The 19,783-nt window shown below is 31.6% G+C and overlaps 1 protein-coding gene across 5 annotated transcripts in view; it reads right to left on the bottom strand.

The window, feature by feature from the left end:
- Nucleotides 1-17,439: 17,439 nt before the first annotated feature.
- LOC139098326 (serine-rich adhesin for platelets) overlaps nucleotides 17,440-19,783 on the bottom strand; it is a 117,362-nt gene continuing 115,018 nt past the window's right edge. For 2 of the 5 annotated variants that reach the window (XM_070650478.1, XM_070650477.1), the window contains one exon: nucleotides 17,441-18,826. In XM_070650478.1, coding sequence (XP_070506579.1) covers nucleotides 17,493-18,826 — 1,334 coding nt within the window. In that variant the 3' untranslated portion in view covers nucleotides 17,441-17,492. Of the gene's footprint in view, nucleotides 18,827-19,783 lie in introns of all 5 variants that reach the window. The other 3 variants (XM_070650474.1, XM_070650476.1, XM_070650479.1) reach the window with 3 other exon arrangements.

Genomic DNA, 19,783 nt, shown 5'->3' with positions numbered 1-19,783 from the left:
ACAAACATAAAAGTATCATGGGCTACAGCAAGAAGAAGCAAGCAATGTCAGAAAAAATTCATTGTTTTTGACATCCTCGAAGAATTGAAAAAGGAACATGCATATGAGTCTACAGATGGATTGACATTTTTTTCTCACTGTCAGATATTTTTTTTGTGTGTGACTCACAGTGGAGCTTGGAGTGAGGCATGATGGTGGAGGAACTGGAATGCAAAAAAATAAATTCCCATAAAATTTCCAAAAGTACAAAACTTAATGAGCGACGTAAAATACTCAACCCTGGCATGACAATCCACACCAATACATGCACAAAATCCTCTCCGACTGGAAATGAGAGAGGAAGAAGAAAATTCATAAAAAAATATTTTTCCTGCGACTTTTTGTGAGAAGAAAATAACAACCCCGGAAAAAAGTTTTGTTGTTGTGCCTATCATGATCTAAAACAACTTACTTATTCGCTTATCTCATCGCATTTCTCTTTTCTTCATTTCATCAGTAACTCACCCCTTTTAGCGATTTTTATGTTTGGGGGTCGTTTGGTTGTTTTGGGTTTGGAATTATTTGGATATTGATGGAGTAAAGGTGATGAAGGGCTGGAATAGGTGCTGTTAGGTGATTTGTTCTAGGAGCTTTTGGCATTTTGTTGGTAAAATCTTGCAAATTTCTGGATTCTTTAACATTTCGTCTGAAAAATTGGAATATTTAGGACATAGTTTATCTTCTGAAAGAGAATATCAGGAGATTCTTTAGAACCATTATTCTAGATATAAGGGTCAATCCAGCTTGTTTTCCTCACTGATTCTTGCCATAATCAAACTGGATTGATATCAGTACTTCACGGATCCATTAGAAACTCTGAAATAGATGCAAAGAAATCACCAAGACGTATCTATAGTAAGCTACAAGAAAAAGTTGTATTTATACCCAGCCATTGAATAATCTTGAATAGCGCTATCTCTGCAAACAGCCTGAACCTGAATTGTGAAAAAATCAAGTTTTCCCGATCACAGATTTTTCCAGCATATCCGATTTTTCACCATTATCAAAACCTGGAAATTAAAAAAGCCAAGGCAAAAGACCAGGTTTGAAGGTTCTGTTATGGATGCAGGAATTTGTCGCGATTATAACGAGACGTTGAGTGGCACAGCCATGAATTGGTCCATCTTATGTCTCGGTTAAAAGGATGACAGTTCACGACAGCATCCACAAATGCTAACTTTATAACTAGACATAATTTATATGATGTCGATTAATCCAAACCTGTCCCATTCAGAGACTCTACGCACTCTCTGTGTTACTCATCATTCAAACTTACCCCTTTTCGGATGCCTTTCAATCTCTGAAAATAATGGAAAAAATTTCCTTTTTTGATAAACGACTTTTTGTTCTGATTTTGATTTTCAATTTTTTATTTTCTTTTATTTTATTTTTTTTCTTTAAATTTTTATTATCATTTTTCATTTATTATCGATTAATCAACAGAATGTAATTAATGAAATATTAAATTTTAGTTTTTTTTCTTGTTATTAATAATAATTTTTTTCACTTTCTAAGAGAACAATTTGCTTTAATTTGCTATAAATTTTTAGTAATTCTCTTCCATATTTTGTTTGTTGAACCATTTTCCTTATTGTTGACGTTGTTGATTTTATACTTTCAATTTTTTTTATTGAGTATGAAGAGGAACTGAATGACTGAAAAATTTTCTGAAGTGACTTTACTCGAATTGTCGACATTTGAGAGGCTATTTCCAAAATTGAGTGATGCTCTTGAATGTCAAGAGTCTTGAGAAATTAAATTTTATGATTTTTTGGAAGTGTTTGAATAATATTTGGGGATGGAGCTGCTGTAGATTATTCAGGCTTTAATAAATTAATGATTTTTCATGGACATGCTTGTTTAAATTTGAATTTTTAGATTTTCTTCTTATTTTCTATTGAAATCTGAACTTCTATGCTTATTAGCTGCATGTTGTACAATTCAGGCTGTTGATGTTATTCCTTTGGTATCAAGCTTCACTCCCGAGTTGCACACTTTGTGACAAATTTCATTTCTTCTCATAAAAATGGACCTAAATCAGCTACTATGTAGCCTATTTACGTCTTCCATTCATACTGCGATATGTAGACGCCCTAGCGACTGGATTGTGTCCTTGCAGGCAAAGAACGTGCTCTTTTGAACAGAGTAAGCATAGCAAATTCTCTTTAACTGCTCGGAATATCACATCCATTGAATGTAAACTCAGATTTATATTCCCGTGAATCAAATACAGTCATCAAATTTATAGATCCAATTCTATTCACATGTGAAGTACTTCACATCCATAGCAACAATCTATGCATATGAAATTCACCGACTTAGATCAATAAATAATTGGAAATTGCTACATTTTTGTTCTGTTTGAGATATATTTATGTATGATGCTTCTGTTTTGAATTTCTCGGAACTTTTAAAAAGCTGAATGTTGATAAGCTTTCAATATAAAATCAAATATGGAAATCCTTCATCATGCTTGAGTGACTTTATGCTTACTATATCATAACATACGACAGATATTGCTGTATTATATTTGCATAAACTATTAGATCATCATTTCTGGGAAATGAATAGATGATGTTTATGAATATTGATTACATGATTTTAAATTCTCTTGATATCATGTAGATGTACTATAAAATATTATAGTCAGTAGCTGTATCAGTGTCAACAAAAGTTTTTGAATTTATGTAGACATTATTGACACGTTTGGTTTACTGAATTTTTGCAAGCTTAATACCAAAATATTATGATAATCTTGGAAAATTTTAGAGTAAAACCTGAAAGCTAGGAACAAAACCAAAACAAACAGACATGTTATGGCTTTCGAGTGTAAACAGATTTTAATTAATTTTGAATGCAACCTTGATCTGCCCCAATTTAGCCCGCAAACTATGGAAGGTCGCATAAATACATCATAAATTATTCTGTTGTTCAGTTATGACGTCTTGAGGCTTATCAAAGATGTGTAACCCTTACAGACAAAGAGGATGTTCTCGAAAGCTTGCTCACCTTTAGTATACTAGATGAACATGCTCGTGAGCGTTACTCTTAGGTTACTCTGCTTTTGAGAGCATGCTCTTTGCTTGCTAGGATAAGTCGATCAAGACTAAGGCTTTTAGGGTTTTATAGGAAGGTGGACATAGCTTTGATAGGGAAGTATATGCCAAATGGCAATTGTTTTGCTGCTGAGAGTAAAGCAACTGAAAAACGGCAGACATTTTAGCTTTAAGCATGTTATAAAGAGTCATAACCCGATGACGTACAGTATTAATCAATTTTTGAATAAAAACTATGCAACATAGCATTACTAGAGCTCCAAAACCTCCCATTTTGGAATCTACGTCATTTATGAATGACCTAAATTGTGTTTTGACATTTAGATGTGTACACATGTGTAGTGTCATACATATGATGAATGTTTAAGAACATTTTAACATTCATGACGCAAATCGGATAAGAAGAGCAGCTGTAAGTGCTCAACAGCGGTTCAAAAATGTCAAAATAATTTCCTGATTGAAGTCAAACACTTCAAAAGATTTTTCATCCTTCATTCTTCAATGCCTTTAATCTTATTATTCAAGTTAGTAATTTGTTAATGTCTTGATATTTTTTTTTGGGTTCCATGATTCCTTTAAATGATGAAAAGAGGAGCAATTTCTATAAATATTCATTATTATTTTTTCATGCATTGTTAATTTTTAATGATTTTTTTTTATCATATTTCTCGCTTTGCTTCTTGTAAATTTTCAATTACTCTTAGACTATTGTAAATAGAAAGGAGATGGTGATAAAAATAATGATATGGAAATAATGGAAATTTTACATTTTACTTTCTTATATTTCTTATATTCTTTTCACTTTTTTAAGGAGACAATTTTTTTTAATAATTTTTTTGTTAACATTATTTTGCTTTCATTTCTTAGTAAAAATAGCATCTTTTATTCATAACATAAGTTGGTTGAGGATGTGCTTTTTTGGGGATTAAGGGGATGAATTTTTGATGGAATTTTATGAAATAAAAATTTAAAAAATTTCGAAAATATTCAAGTTGTGAATTTTTAAAATGAAATTGTTTTAAAAATTTTAAAATTCTCAAAATTCCAATAAAAATTGAAAATTTTAAATTTTATGAATTTGAATTGTAATTTGAAATCTTTAAAATTTTAAGAAATATAAAAAAAATTTCATTTTTTGAAATTAAAATCTCAAAATTTGACTTTCAAAATTCCATCAATTATCCTTCTTAAAATCCCTCAAAATCTCATTTACAACAATCTTCAAACTAAAACTTGAGGTTGAATTTAAAATTGTATGGACTCAAATTAACTCAAGTCGACTTTTCCATACAAATTTCTCACCGACTCAACATCAAGTTCCGTTACAAAACTCTAATCAATTTCACAATTTTTATTTTATTTTTATATTCTCAAAGCCCAAAAAAATAAACTTTCAATCACAAATTTTTTGACACTTTTTTGTTCAAGTTCTTCATCCTACTCTAATAATTAATTCAGTGACCTTCGACGTCCTTCTTATTTTATTCATAAATGAAGGAAATAAGAAGAAGAAAAAAAGATGATTTTTAATGACTTATAGATGACTTTGCCATTTAATGAAGTAGAAAAATGAATTATTAATTAATTGGGTCATTAATGTGAAGAAGTTTTTCCGATAAAATTTTATTTTTCTTTTCATCATTCGCCAGTCAGAGACGGCAAAAAAAAATTACACAACTGAATGACTCTAATGTGGACGTTCGTTGTCAAGTCGACAAGCCAGAGACAATTACAATTAAAACTTTTCTTACATGTTTTTAGATTTGTTGAAATATCTGGTTTGGATGGTCATTTGAATGTGGAATTTAATTCCAGAATTATTTGTTGAAATTGAAGAATAAGTGGATTTTATAGTCAGTTGAATTTGTTGCGGTAATGAGATTGAATTGCTGGAAACATAAACTTTTAATGAGAATTTGAGGCTATTAATGTCATTTAAATCAACATTTTAAACTTTTTTTCGGCAATTCATGTCGACATTGAGTGATATGACAAAATGTAAGGTTGTCAGGCAATTTTTAGCTCAAAATCAGGATTATGTGAGGAATATTGAGGCTTATAAAGTGTCGCTTTATATTTATATGTGTCATTTTTGTTGATGCTTTCCTTTCAGATCAGATTATTGCTAAAAGCTTGAAAGCTCTTCACTCAAATATTTTGTGTATTACTGATGTGTAATATTACGAAGAATTTATGATGTAAGGGAACTAATTTTTACTGTCAGGCAGGATTTTTCCTAATTCTTGGGCTCGAGAAATCTCAAGACTGGGTGTATTGGGATGTCTTGGTCTCAATCTCGAGAATCCTTGCTGTCAGGATTGCAGGACAGCTTCTTTATAGTCTAAAGCCTTGGACGAGCTATCAAGTACAGCCCAAAACAACTGTTGGCCTGCATATCTTCGGTGATTGCCCGTAAACTCTAATTTTTTCGATATTGCCAGTTTCTTACTTACTAGTGAATCGACTGAAGATCATTCTTAGCTATTTTAGTTCCTATTTCTCAGATTGAACAGTAAAAATTCTTCCAAAATTAATTATAATTCACATAAGTGCACCTCAATTTTTAGAACACAAAACATACAGCATTCTAGCTTTCATTTGTAGATACAAAATTTGCCAAGGCAAAAATTTCATCCAAAATGACTCTTCCTAAATCTACAAAGAAGGAAAGCGACAGTGATTTAGATCTCGTATTCTCATTTCGTTTAACATTGCATGTCAAAATTTCAAATTGAGTTATTTTTCAAGCATGTACCAAAACATGAATAAGATTCCATCCAAAAAATACAAAATCCCATCTGAGAATACATTCAACCTTCATCTAATTTCATTTCAAGCTTTAATACTTGGAATCAATTTCATTATCTTAATATTCATCCAATCAATGTTCATTAATATCTCTTGATGACAGCTTAGATACCCATAAAAAGAGTTCCTCTTAATCCTTTATTAAAAAATATATAATTTTCCAGAGTCTTAGTGACTTGATTTCATAAATCCATTACCGTACATAATGATTTTCACATTCAATCATAACAGCACTAATCTACTAACTATAAAGTCCATACTTCATACACTGTCGGTATGCGAAAAGGAGATTTTATGATAGGAATCAGATGAAAAGAACAGAGACAAAAAAAAGGAGAGGCTGATTGAATAGATTTTGATAGGAAAGGAGATTGAGCAGAGGAAATTAGGTTAATTTTCAAAAATTAAATGAAAAAGATGAGATTTTCATACCGAATGATGATGATGAAGCAAATGGTGAAAAAAAGGGATAAAGGAAATTGATTGAGTGATTCTGAGTCATTATTTTGATCTAATGTTCTATTTAAATATTTCATCGAATCAATCTGTAGCTGAAAATTGTCTATTTTATTGATCTTCTTCGTCTTTAATGTGTTTTTGAATCTTATCCTTTCTTTTTTTTGTATTTTGTTATTGGCTATGTATTTTTTATTATTGTATATAGTCAGAGATAGATTTAAGATAAAGCTTCAGGCTTTTATGCAATAGGAATAGTGAGTGTGTGAGTTGTTGAATGTGGAGAATTCTGTGGATTTATTAACTAATTTATTTGTTTCCTTGAGTTTTGTTTTGAGGAAAATTGAATTTTTAATTATTGAATCGGATCTCGAGAAGATTTTGAATGCTCAAACTATGTTCCATGATACATCAAAATATCGCGAAATGTTTTGCGATTCATCGAATTTGCTCGAAAGCTCGAAATTAACTCGAATCGATTAGACTCGACTATTCAACACAAAATCCGGAATTACTGAGTTAGAGGCTGTCTTTCAGCTTGAAACTCATTTCAGTTACATCCACAAAATCTCCTCCTCAAACCCCACACACTCTGAAATTTTATAAATTTAGTTTGCAAATTATAAACTTTATTTGTGACTTTTTTTATGGGCCATTTTTTTAAATCTCAAATATTTTTTGTTTGCTTTCATTTTTTGTCTGCTAAATTTGTACAAAAATATCATCAATTACTATATTTTATCAGTAAATATATATTCTTTATCATCATCTTTTAAGTTTTGCTTGTTTGTATCTGTTTTAGTTACTTATGCTCTCAATCTTGAGCAAATTTTTCAATTTAACTCTTGGAATTTTTCAATTTACTTCTTTACTTCTTTTGAAGATTTTTATGTTATTTGTTTCAAGGGACTCCTTTTCATTTTAAATGAAATATTTCAACTTTTTTTTCAAAAAAAAAAAACTTTTCACAAAAAAATTCTATTTCTTTTGGGTTCAATTCTTGCTGGTTGTGTTTGTATGCGAAGAATTCAAATGTCAATGGAACTAATTCAATAAATGAGAAAGTTTTCAATTGGAAACTTTTCAAAGAATTCATACAAAGAATGAGGATCAAAAGTTCGCGATTAACTTTGTCATTAGAAATTATCATCGATGGTTCTTGCAATGCTTTTACAATTTTGCGGTGGATAATGGCATTTCAGGTCATTTGACGTCTACATATAATGACTTTTAAATAGTTTTAAAGAAATTTGCGGCTTTAAAATGGTTTTAAAGCTAATCTATTCAAAAATTAAATCAATTTTGATCGGAAATTGATGAATTTTGTCTAACTTCTTATACGAGATTATGTAGGAAGCCTTAAAATAAATTTTGCGTTATCTTTTCAACCCACAAAAACAATCAATTCTAATCTATAATCTGGTATTAGCTTCAATATTACAAGATGCTTTGAAAAACGCTTAAGGCTTACGAATATTGATGTTTACAAATAATTTAATTAAATTTAGTCAATGCTTGTTGAAGTTTTTGAGATTTTAATCCTGTGTGTGATGTCGGTAAGGATTTTTCAAAGATTTATAATATTTTCGAGTGACATGCTGCAGAAGATTTAAATTTTTTGCAGTTTAACATTTTTATTTAACTTTTAGGAAGTTTTACTGTGTCTTTGAGTGCTTCGGAGTTAACAAGGTAGTGAGCAAGCTCTGAGCAAACTTACTTTCCAAATTACACTCCAGTATGCAGTAATTAAGCATCAACAAAGCATTTGGTGGGAAGACTCGTCAGAATGAGCATGTTCTTTGTATGCAAGAGTTAATAGAAATATTATATTATCATACAAGGCAATAGCTTTAATGGCAATCCAATTTTGGTATAAACCGAGTCATCAAGGCAATATTAGTCACATGTCAATTACAGGACACTCAAATGACATATTATTGAGAAGCTGTTTCTCTAGTGATTGACCTCAGATGAGAATCTGAGGTTTATAGATTCTTAGATATGTTAAATCTATCAACCATAAAGGTTTAATTCTCAGATTGGCAGATTTGCCTTTTATCTCATATAATACTTAATATGCAATCCATTCAGACACTATAATGCACATAAAGCTTTAATATTTAATTAAACAATCCTTAAATCCACCAATTTCGACACATATTCCTAACGACGTTGCATCAATACAGCATAAAAGAATTAAAAGTCTTACAATGGAGATAAAACTCCACGCTTTCAACAACAGACATCCATTGAATGACTCACACGGGTGACATTAAGTTCAATAACCCGACGATGAATATAAAATTGTGACCTGAGAATTCTATTCCCTTGATTTAAATCATTCATGTGCCATTGAAAATCTTTTAGTGAAACTTTTTTTTTTATCTCATAAATTTTTCCCTATTCAACCTTTACAAAAGGAAGAAGAAGAATGGAAAGATTCAATTCAATAAATTTTCACTTAACTCTTCTTCGACTATGGAACAAAAAATTATATCAAGGAGAAAAGTTTGTCGTTTTAAAAGATTTTGCTCCTCAAAAAAAGCTTTGTTTGAAATTTCTTGCATGAATTATCAATAATTCAAATTGCTTTATTGCCAAAAAGCTTTTGCAACTTGTGTGACAATAAAGCTAAGTTCTCATTCATTTACAAAGTAGTCATTAACATTTGTTCCCAAGAGTTATTGCATACACCATGCAGCTTTAATGGTCAATAGCTTCATGACAATCTTGTTCTCGATAGTTTCAGTACAAACAGATTTTTTTTCCTTTCTATGTATTGGAGGATTGAAAATGAGGATGAAAAAACATTCAACAAAGCAATAGCTTGGGGAAATTTTAAATGGAAAATATTTTGATTTTCACTTTTAATTTGCAGGATTATATCCTTGTTGAACTTTTTAATAGTTTTTTTTTCCATTTAAAATTTTTACAGCATAAGATTTTTTTTTATCATTTTTTTTCTTTTTGATTCTTTATTTTTAAGTGAGGGAGATTTACTGATGGGGAAATTGATGGAAATTTTGGAATGTTACAAATTTTCAAACATTTCCGTTGAGTTTGATTGATTAAAATTGTCGCATATTTAATAGCTAGCTAGGATATTAACTAGCCATTGACTACAATGACACAAAGCAGACTAAAACTCAAAATCTACTTGAATTTAGATTGGAGTCGAGTCAAATTGAGTCAATTTTTTTCAAACAGAACAAGACTCGCCTTTGTCGTAGACAAACAAATCCATGTACTCAGGTTTATTTTGATCAAATTCTTCAAAAATTGATTATTTTTAAGGTTTCAAATTTAATTTAAACTTTTTAAATATTTTCATAATTTTCTTTGTTGCTTAGCAACACTTATTTTATGGATATCTAAAACAAACTTGATTTTTGTGGAACCAAGAAGCCAAATAAAGTCAATTTCTCTTTTACTTTGATTCTCAATTCTTCGTTAATGGAGAAAAATGTTTGAATTTTACAATTTTCAGACAATTGTCTGAGTCTTGACATTTCTTCCATAAAATTGCTTCCAATATCCATTCATAAATTTCCTCCAGTTTTCCCCATCAAACAAAATTCATTTCCCAAAGCTAAATTTTCATGCAAAAATAAATCGGAAGCAACAATAACAGCAAATATATATTTTATTTTTTTATTAAAAGAATTTTTTTTTTCTTAACTTTTTCTTAAGTTTCAATTAAAGCCAGTCAAATAAACGTGATAATGAGAAAACTTTAAGGATTGAGCGTGAAAAAGGGAAGAAAAACAAAATCATCATCCTGAATAAAAAATTTTTCAAGCTTCTGTTTTTCACGCTTTTCAAAAAATTTCCTCCATCGCCTTCGAGTGAGCGAGAGAGCAAAAATGGGGTAAGTCGTCTAAAAAAATTTATCAATTAATTTTGCTATCTACACAGAAAAAACTTTACTTCTTCCTCTTCTATTGTTGCCATATTTTTTTTGTTCTGCTTATTCTGTATGAAGTAAATATGAAGTGTATAAAGATCTATAGACAGAACGAAAGTTTTTCATTAATCATCTTTCGTTTCCTCAGCGCAATCGACTCGAGTGTTTTGAGAATTTTACGCACACAAACTTACACAAAAAAAAGGCAGGAAATTGTTGGGTAAACTTTAAGAGGCTTTTTCATGGAGTTGTGATGAGTTTTGGTATGGTTTGGAGGATTTTGCGTATTTTTTGGCAACCATAGAGACTGATTTCTTTTATTCCGTCTTTATCCTTACTCTTGTGTTTGCTCTTAACTTAACTCAAGGATTATACCTTAAAAATAGACTCAAATATTTAGTTACAGGCAGAAATTGGACTTAAGGATCAACAATCATGCCTATTTATGGCATTTTCTTCAACAATTTTGAGTGTTGAATCTGAGTGGCACAACATAGCTTTTAGGTTACCACTCTAGGTTGCCGTATTTATGATCAGACATTTCTAAATCCTGATGGCACCATGAAGGCTGTTTTTGTTCCATTTCATACCCAAAAAATCGAATTTTCTACAGCATGTCGCTTTAATTCTAAACCCACCCCCAAAACTCTCATCACAACCTCAATTCCCCCAACTGCACCTAACACAGGAAGCAAATATTTGTACGTAAATGATGTAAATTTCATTCTGTCATATCCTTACCGAATAGAATCATTAACATCTTCCACCACCTACACGACGAATTCATATTTCATAAACGTGAAACTTTTACATCTCAAATATTAGTTTAGGCAATTTCCTTCAATTTTCCTTTTTGTCTCAATTCCTTTTTGTTCCTTTTTTGTGTGTTTCGGATCGTTCTGTTCCTTTTTTTAATTCTTAGTTTTGTTTACTACGAGTATTGCAAGGGAAAGACACTCTTAAAGTGAAGTACTGTGTTTGCTGCATTTTCTGTAATATTCATGCAAGTACAGTAAGAAACGGTACTGTATAGTACCGTACAGTTCCATATACTACCGTTAAGTATCATATAGTACCTTGTAGTACAGTATAGTACCGTATAGTGCCGTATACCAACATACAGTATCGTACAGTTTCGTACAGTAACTTGAGTGTACTGTACAATTTCGTACAGTACCGTTCTTCAGAGTGCCTTACCATGAGAATATTGTAAATGTCGCTGTGAAATTTAAGGATTTATATCATGATATTTTGTATTTATGACATAGAATCCTGAAATTAATACTATTGATGCTCATATTGTAAAGAATCTCTTCAAATATGCATCGTGAAAGTATCATAAAATCTCATCTCAATAACTAAGTATAAAATGAAAAGGATGTTAATGTAGACAGTGGTGGTCAACCTTTTTTGACATGCAGCACATTAATCCTCTCAAAAATTACAATTGTTTCTTAAAAACAGGCAATTTTGAATGGAATTCCTGTGGACCGCATAACAAAGTTTGATCACCACTGCCATAGATGAGAAAAAAGACAATTAATTGTTCATCGTTGTCGATGGGAAAAAAGAGAGCTTCCATTTTTTTATGGTTTTTGGATTTAATTTCAGCGCGTGAAGCATAACGTTCATTAAGCAATGGAAGAATATGAAAATGTAATTACAATATTAATGTTGGTATAGAAAATGATATGTGAGTATGTTGCATATTAAAAACCGAATGACATGATAGACATAAAAACAGGAAAGAAGTAAAAATTAATTGAAGGTACGTATTTTCAGACAGACAAGATAGGGGAAATATGATAATGGAATGTGATAGTTTATTAAGGTTTTTGTCGATACTGCCTTACGACATTTTCAAAAGTAAATATTTTTACATGTGAATTCAATATAAATTATTTTTAGGCATAGAATCACATATAAATGAAAATTTTATTGCATAGAATGATATGAGGAAGTATAAATAGAGATTTTTACTAGATGATAAGATAAGATAGAGGAACTATTTTATGTAAATGCTGTGGTAATTGTGAATATTTCGGGATGAAAATTGATGATGCTTACAGAAATATTTTTTAATAGGATTATAGTCATAGGACTTAATTATTTCTGATTCAATGGAATTTGAGGATTTTATTAAATTTAATTTCTGAGAACATTTTCAACAAATGCAAATTTATAGATATGAAAATGTTTTACAAAGCAGTAAATTTTCTTGGAATTTCGACATGAAAATTCACATTCGTAACCGAGTTAAATAATACTTAACTCAATATTTTGTTGTTGCTGGATTTTCCTGGTATTTATAACAAGCAATTTGAGAGCGTTTTGTTATTTTTGCTTTATTAATTCAGGGCTGTTGACCTAGTTTTGAATGGGAATTCGACTTAATTTTGCTAAGGCATCATTACGTTGCTGTATTCTTGGTTAAGCAGGAAGTGGCTCTTATGGGAAAAAGTGCGTCTTGAAGATTTGTGTTGCTCGGGAATAGACAATAAATCAGAGTTGATCTGAATATTACTGAAATGTTCAGAATACTTGAAATATCCTGAATGCTTGTCTCATCTCTGAACGAATGTTTGTGTGTTCAGGCCGTACTCGAAATTATAAGAAAGTTAAGGCATAGAATTATCCATAGAAACCCACACAAGTAAGATAGCTCCCTAGCTGGATTCTCTAAACTTTCACGAATGAGAGATTTAAAGCAAAGTATTCCAATCCATTCTACAAACAGGTTCCACACCTAGTTCATATAGCAATCCCCAAAATATCATCACTGATCTTATTTAAAAAATCAAATGTTATGCAACACTTTTTTTGAAAATTTTAAGTATTATTTTACAAAATTTTTTAAATGATTCAGCTTCCATTTTTAGACTAGAATCAAATTACATAGCAAAAATGAAGAAGCAACATTATTCATCCCAGCAATAAACAGCTCTTCTGTTAATTTTTCATGCTCATAAACCATAGCCTAAAATTCTAATTGAATCCATTTTTCCATCCATTCCTCAAAATTGCTCAATTTTCATCTCATGAAATATGAAGCCACAGTACAAAATATTTGAAGCACCATCAAAAATCATCTCAAATAAATTTTTTAGTACAATTTCACAGCATTTTTCAAGAATTCAACCTTATTCTTCCATTCGACGTCAGCTTCACGCAATCACGGAGGTCATCTTAAAGCTACATAATTTTTTACATCTCTCTTATCACTTTTGCATGTGAATTTACCATTATTTTCTCATAGATAGAGAGAATCATGAATTTGTGGAATGAGGGAAATCGAGGATATACGTTCCAATAAAAAAACATGGACAATTAGTGTCGATACGGTAGAAATAGTAATTAATCGATGGCTTTCGAGTAACATCAATGTTGTTGGAAGTAAAGGAACATTTATTTTTTTGTTTATCGCTACATAAATTTGGCACAGATGCTTTAATGTAAAAGAACACAGTCAAATAATGGCTGACATTTTTTTTTCTATTTCGATGCTGTTGGATGCTCATTGCGGAACTGATAAAGAGAGCATTTATGACACATACATAAAAATAAAAACTTTCTTTTGTTTTTCATTCCCACAAAATGGCAATGGCCGAGCACGTTCCTTGTATCAAAAAGAAAAAAACACATTTTTTACGTGGAAATGTTGTGAATTAAATTATTGCTCAATTAATTGGAATTTTGCTGCCTTTTTTCCACATTCTGTTCCTTTTTTTATTAGTTATGTTTGTTTTCTTTTATTTCCCTTTAATTAACGTTCAATAGGCGCGACAAATTATAAATTGGGACTTCTTTTTTTCTCATTAATTTTTCTTTTTTGGCAGTTGGTGTTTTATTTTTTTATAAATTTATTTCTAGGACTTCTTATCTCCTATAAAAATTATTATTAATTTATAGGTTAATTATTAAGTTTTTAATTGGCTTTAAAAGTTCCTTTTTTTATTGGCTGCTTGGGGGGTGGGACATTTACTGGTGGAGATTTATATCCTTAATTGGCCCTTTTAAGGACCTTTAATAGAGTAATAATCTTGAGCACATTGAGGTGAACCGCAATTTAAGACATTTAAATCGTTCGGAATCAGTCGTCATGGCAGAGTCAGGACAATCTCATATCTTACCATTAATACGGAGATTTAACGATGCCCTAGTGAATATGTTGAGCTTTTTAGGAATAATAAGAATGAAGAACAGTTCTAGCTATACAAACTGTTCCTACACTTCAATCAACTGTGGCCACTGCGATTTCAATGACCTATGATTATCCCTAACAGACTATCCTGAATGAAACTAAATGAACATGCTCGTTAGCGTTGATATGAGCTTTCATAGCTCTTGAGTGTACGCTCTTTGTTCAATCGTTCTATGAGGACGTTCAAGTCTCCCTTGACATTAATTATTGTACTTTTCCGTGTAGGTGATGCTTTTTTGATTGAAATATCTCTAATGTAAAAGAGAATATGCTCATCAAAACATCATTTTCCATCCACTAGGTTGACGTACATATTATTTTTTTTTAAAGGAAGTCAAAAAGGAGACATAAAGTGACATGACCTTGACGAACCTTGACGAAACATTCAGTCAAAGGATAAAATTATGCCAGGGACTTGATGTCCTTTGATGTCCATGACGACAAACTTTAGCTTATTTCTAGTGACCAAAATGATACATGCAGTTGATTCGAACTAGCTTGTCAATCAGTGACTAAAGTTTGATTAGCTTCTCACTGGTGTTTTGCGAAACATAACATGAACTAAACTAGTGTATTAAATTAGAATCAGCTGCTCTGTTCCTTCCAAGTCACCAATTTTATTATAACCTCAATAAAATTGCTTATTCAAGTCACATAAGGATATGAAGTTGTCTATAAAATGTCTCGTGTCAGTCGGAATTAAATTCAAACCACAAAAGTTAATTATAAAGCTCAAAGGATTTTGTTTTTCTTAAGCAAACTCTCAATTTTTCCAGAAATCTAGGATAATTGATTTCCAGCATGAAAATGGAAATTATTACCTGAATCTATCAAGCAATGCCAAAGGGTATATTTAAACTTTAAACTTGCCTTAAATTTTGCGATTAAATTTCTCATCAAAAATTGATTAAAGCTTCTTTTTTGACTCCATTTCTAAATTTAGATAGAGCCATGACGAAGCTTTCTTGTTTGCCTTAATCACAAACTCAACTTCATATTATTTATTTTCTTTTAATTAATTAGCACATTTTCATCGCTGTCAGCAAAGATCCTTTTCATAGCTTGAGATTCCATTTAAACCGATTTTGAATGCTTTCAAATAAATTAATTGCATTTAAATAAGTCATAAAACCCCTTTTTGAAGATGAAATGATGCAGCAAAACTGACAAAATGGAAAACCTTTTCATGACTCAACTTCTAATCTCTATTTTATCACAACTTTTGAGACACCTCGCAAAAGACTTGCTGATTGCTACTATGTAGGAGGACGGTAATGAGTTTGACCTAAAAAAAGTTCCTCATTCTGGTGCTAATTATGAAGACATTTTACGTCAGAATTCTAATAAAGTTTTCACAACATCACGACATCAGTCAACGACATTAGTAATGAAGCTGTTGAACTCATAGCATAGATGTAAATTATGATAGCTTCTTTTTTTCTATGTTAAGCTAACATAGGCTTACAATTGGTAAATCCTACGATCATCAATCATCTTTTTGTGTTTATTATTTTGGAGCTTGAAAGCTCAGCAACATGGAAATTTGTCAGATCCTCGTCAAGCAGCCAAGAAAAAAAATGCTTTTTTTTATAACCAGTCAATTTCGTTTGATTAAAGTTTTTTTTTTTTTGTTAGATCCGAGTAAAAGCGAAAATATTGATGGAAATTTGGACTTTAATAATCGTTGATAGCAGTCGATAGAATGAAGGAATTTTGAAGAAACATGAATCAGTTATAGAAAGGACTGTAGAAGAGAGTTCAGAGCTAGCAGTCGACTCGAATTTTGTATGAAAAGTTTGTTCGACTTTTGTGGAAATTCGAGTCGACTTTGAGCTCTGGAAAGGATTGTGACTTTTTGGATCGATCAAAATAGGTGGGAATGCTGTCAATGCTAGGCTAGGGATTTCAATACCGGTATTTAGAAATCTAGTCGATGCTGGTGGACGCTTTGAGTCACAACCAGTTTAAAGGGATAGAAAAGTAGTAGTGTCGTGAGTATTGTATAGATGGACCGGGTGAAGTCTGAAGTTAAGAAAAGGATTGCGGCTTCTGATGGGAATCGAACCTCTATCCTCAATAAAATAGAAAATTTCATATATTATATCAGTTGCCTATCTACTCGACCAGAGAAGCCTTCAATTCGTTTTAACAGATTACCCGAAATATGACCCGGTTTAAGAGATTGATTCATTAATAATGCCTAATGCTCGAATTACTCGATTACTAGAAATTGATCAAGTATCAATCACTAATCCTTCTTGCTTTTGGCATCCTTGCCTCCTTCCACTTTTCCTCCTTCCTCTTTCCATCCTTGCTCATCCCTCCAAAATCCCTCAAACCCCATAAACCCACGACACCACCAAAAGGTATAGCCAAGAAGTAATTTGTTATTTACTAAATTTTTGTTTTTATCGTTCCTTTAAACATTTAAATATATATAATTTGTTTGATTTCATTACTATATGCTTTTTTTTAAATATTGTCAACATCCAAAATATAAATGAATTTGATCAATGTTCATCCTCCCCTTAACCTGCGTCTTAATGAGCTTCTTCATAATTTATCACCGTAAAAGTAATCATAAATACTTTTATCATTTTTATTTCGTTCCTTTTCATTTATATTTCAAGCATTTATATGAGCTTAAGCTTCTTATTTCACGCAGGATTAAATAAGCTTCTTAATGCTGTCTTCATTATTATTTTAGTAAACAATTTATGCTCATTACGTCTTCATTAATATTACTTTTTTATTGTTACTGCTTGTTTTGATTCCTTTTCCTTCTTTTGCTAAGCATTTTGGACTTTTGGGATATTGATGGGTACTTGGGAGGTGCCTTTGAGATATTTGGGAATGTAATTTATGGTTAGAATCTTGAAAAATTAAGAAATTTGCAATGAAAAGTAACAAAATTGGCAGTTTATTGAAAATTGTCGACATCCCTCCAAGGTCCACCCAAACCCCACATCCAACAATTTATTAATTTACCCCATTAAGATACTTATTGATAAAAAACTGATTATAATCCTTAAAATTTCGTCCCCTCAGTGAATAAGTCATCATTGAGTGATTTGTGTGTCAATTCATCAGTTCGTTCAATTCCGACATCAATTGTCTGAACACGATCGCCCTCCTGTCCCGGTGGCATTTTAATTTTCTCAGCATCACCATTTTGTGGAAAGATAATACAAACGAATGATTTTCCGGTATTTGAGTCACGTGGATGTATTGTGACGGGCAAAAATCGTTCGGTTAATCCTTCAACATAATTACTCAAACGCTGATAAACCTCGGGATAATTTTTACGCAAACTTATGCCTTTTGGTTGGAGAATTTGTGTTATATTTGCTAAAATTATTTCCCTTGATTTTTGTGTATGCTTATCAGCCGTATTAAATGTTAAAATTAAAACATCTGTGCTATTTTCATGCTTTGTTGTTTGCGATGATGATGTTGTATTAGCAAATAACGATTTATCATTTAAAATCGATTTACATAATTTTAATTTAGCACATCGTGACACTAATTGTCGTTCCCATTTAACTGGTGCTGTACTCGAGCTTGGCGCTTCAGAAACGACACATATGGCAACATAGATTAACATTTTACTCTCAGGCTTATATTCAATGCTCAATTTTAATAATTCACTATATAGTTCGGGTCCCATTTCTTGTGGCATTAATTCAGGCCAACGTACAAATGATACCTCACCCAAACATTGAAAACCTTGTTTAATAAATAAATCAGCATTTTCAGGACTACGAAATAGTAAACGTACAACACCACGTCCTTGTGATATAAAACCGCGCCTAGCTAATAAGCTCAAATGTTTTAATGTATCGGCATCGTCCTTACATGTTGACAATACTTGACGACATAATGCAGATACACGTGAATGTAAACATGCACGACGATGTCCACGCTCCCAATGATTACGACGACAATCACGTGAGCAATAAAGATGTGAACAATTATGACATGATTTGAAGCTCTTTTTTGCCTCAGCTGGTGATGCTGATATTTCACATTTTGGATATCGACATTTAAGTAAATCGCCATTTTTAGCATCTGTTGAATCGAGACTAACACGACGATATTGTGGTGCAGGTGATGTCGATGTTGATGATACAGCACGCGGATTAAGCGGTCGAATTTCATCAGACTTTTCATCCTCATAATCCTGTGAATGATGCTCGAGCAGTTTCTTTTGAAAATCACCTTCGCTATGACGTCTTGAATGGGCTTGCTGCTCAACGGTCAATTGTGATGTGGCTGATGATTGTTTCGTTTGTGCTACGGGTGCTGGCTTAAATGTTGAAAATGTTGAGAGTCCACGACAATTTGGTTGATTAGCTAAATCTTCTGTTAAGGTATTTTGTGGATGAAAAGAGAACAGAAAGAAGAAGAAGAAGTTTCATGTTAACAACATTAGATTAGTTTTTGAGGTTTGTGCACATAGAGATAGACACATAAAGGAACAATGAATTTTAACAGCACATAGCAAATTATAAGGAAAAGTTTATGAACAGAAGTGGATTTGTTGATGGATGGGAGTATGGGGAGGATGAGGGATGGGTGATGTTGAGCGCATTTTTGCAGGACGTAAGATTGAGTTTCTTAGCGTTTAAGTTTAAAATTGACAAATTATTGAAGAATATCTTGTAATTTTACAAGGAATGAGGTTTGGTTTGATTTCTAGAGTAATTACGTTAAGTAACATCCTTACAATCAAGGGTAGAAGAGAATTTTGTACCCAAACAGCACAATGTGGAAAGAGCATCAGCACGCCACCGTATTATCGGTAAGACGCGAAGCTATCCTGTCTGGGCTTTCACAAAAACTGGAATGAGATGAAAAATTTCGGGAATTTTCCATCCTGTCTAGGGTCCCGCAAATCATATGGGACCGGGAAATCTTGAAAGCATAGCCCTGACAGCTGGTTTTAACCCAATTTTACTGCTCAAAATGCGATTCAGCGCATTGTGCTGCTAGGGTAAAATATCTCAATGAAAAGGTAATTGAAGGAAGAACTTAGCTTTTCATAAAGCATTTCAGGCTGAAAATCTAGACGGTAGTATCAATAGCTTCTCCAAACAATTACGGCTGATACCGCCTAATTTCACATTCTTATAAAAATCACTAGAATCAGATAGCATTTACAGCTATAAAGTGTTCAAATTGTTTACACAATCAAATGCCTAAATGCACATGATAAACTTTTCATTATTCATTTTGCATTCAACATTCCTGCTTACAAAAGTGAATACAAAAACTTTTACGTCCACAAATTCTTCTGCAAAAATGCGCCCTTAAAATTAT

The sequence above is a fragment of the Chironomus tepperi genome, unplaced genomic scaffold, assembly GCF_022539635.2.
Source record: "Chironomus tepperi strain 1889 unplaced genomic scaffold, CSIRO-AGI_Ctep_v1 contig_445, whole genome shotgun sequence".
In the NCBI taxonomy this organism is placed as follows: domain Eukaryota; kingdom Metazoa; phylum Arthropoda; class Insecta; order Diptera; family Chironomidae; genus Chironomus; species Chironomus tepperi.
This window is presented reverse-complemented; position numbering and strand designations above follow the sequence as displayed.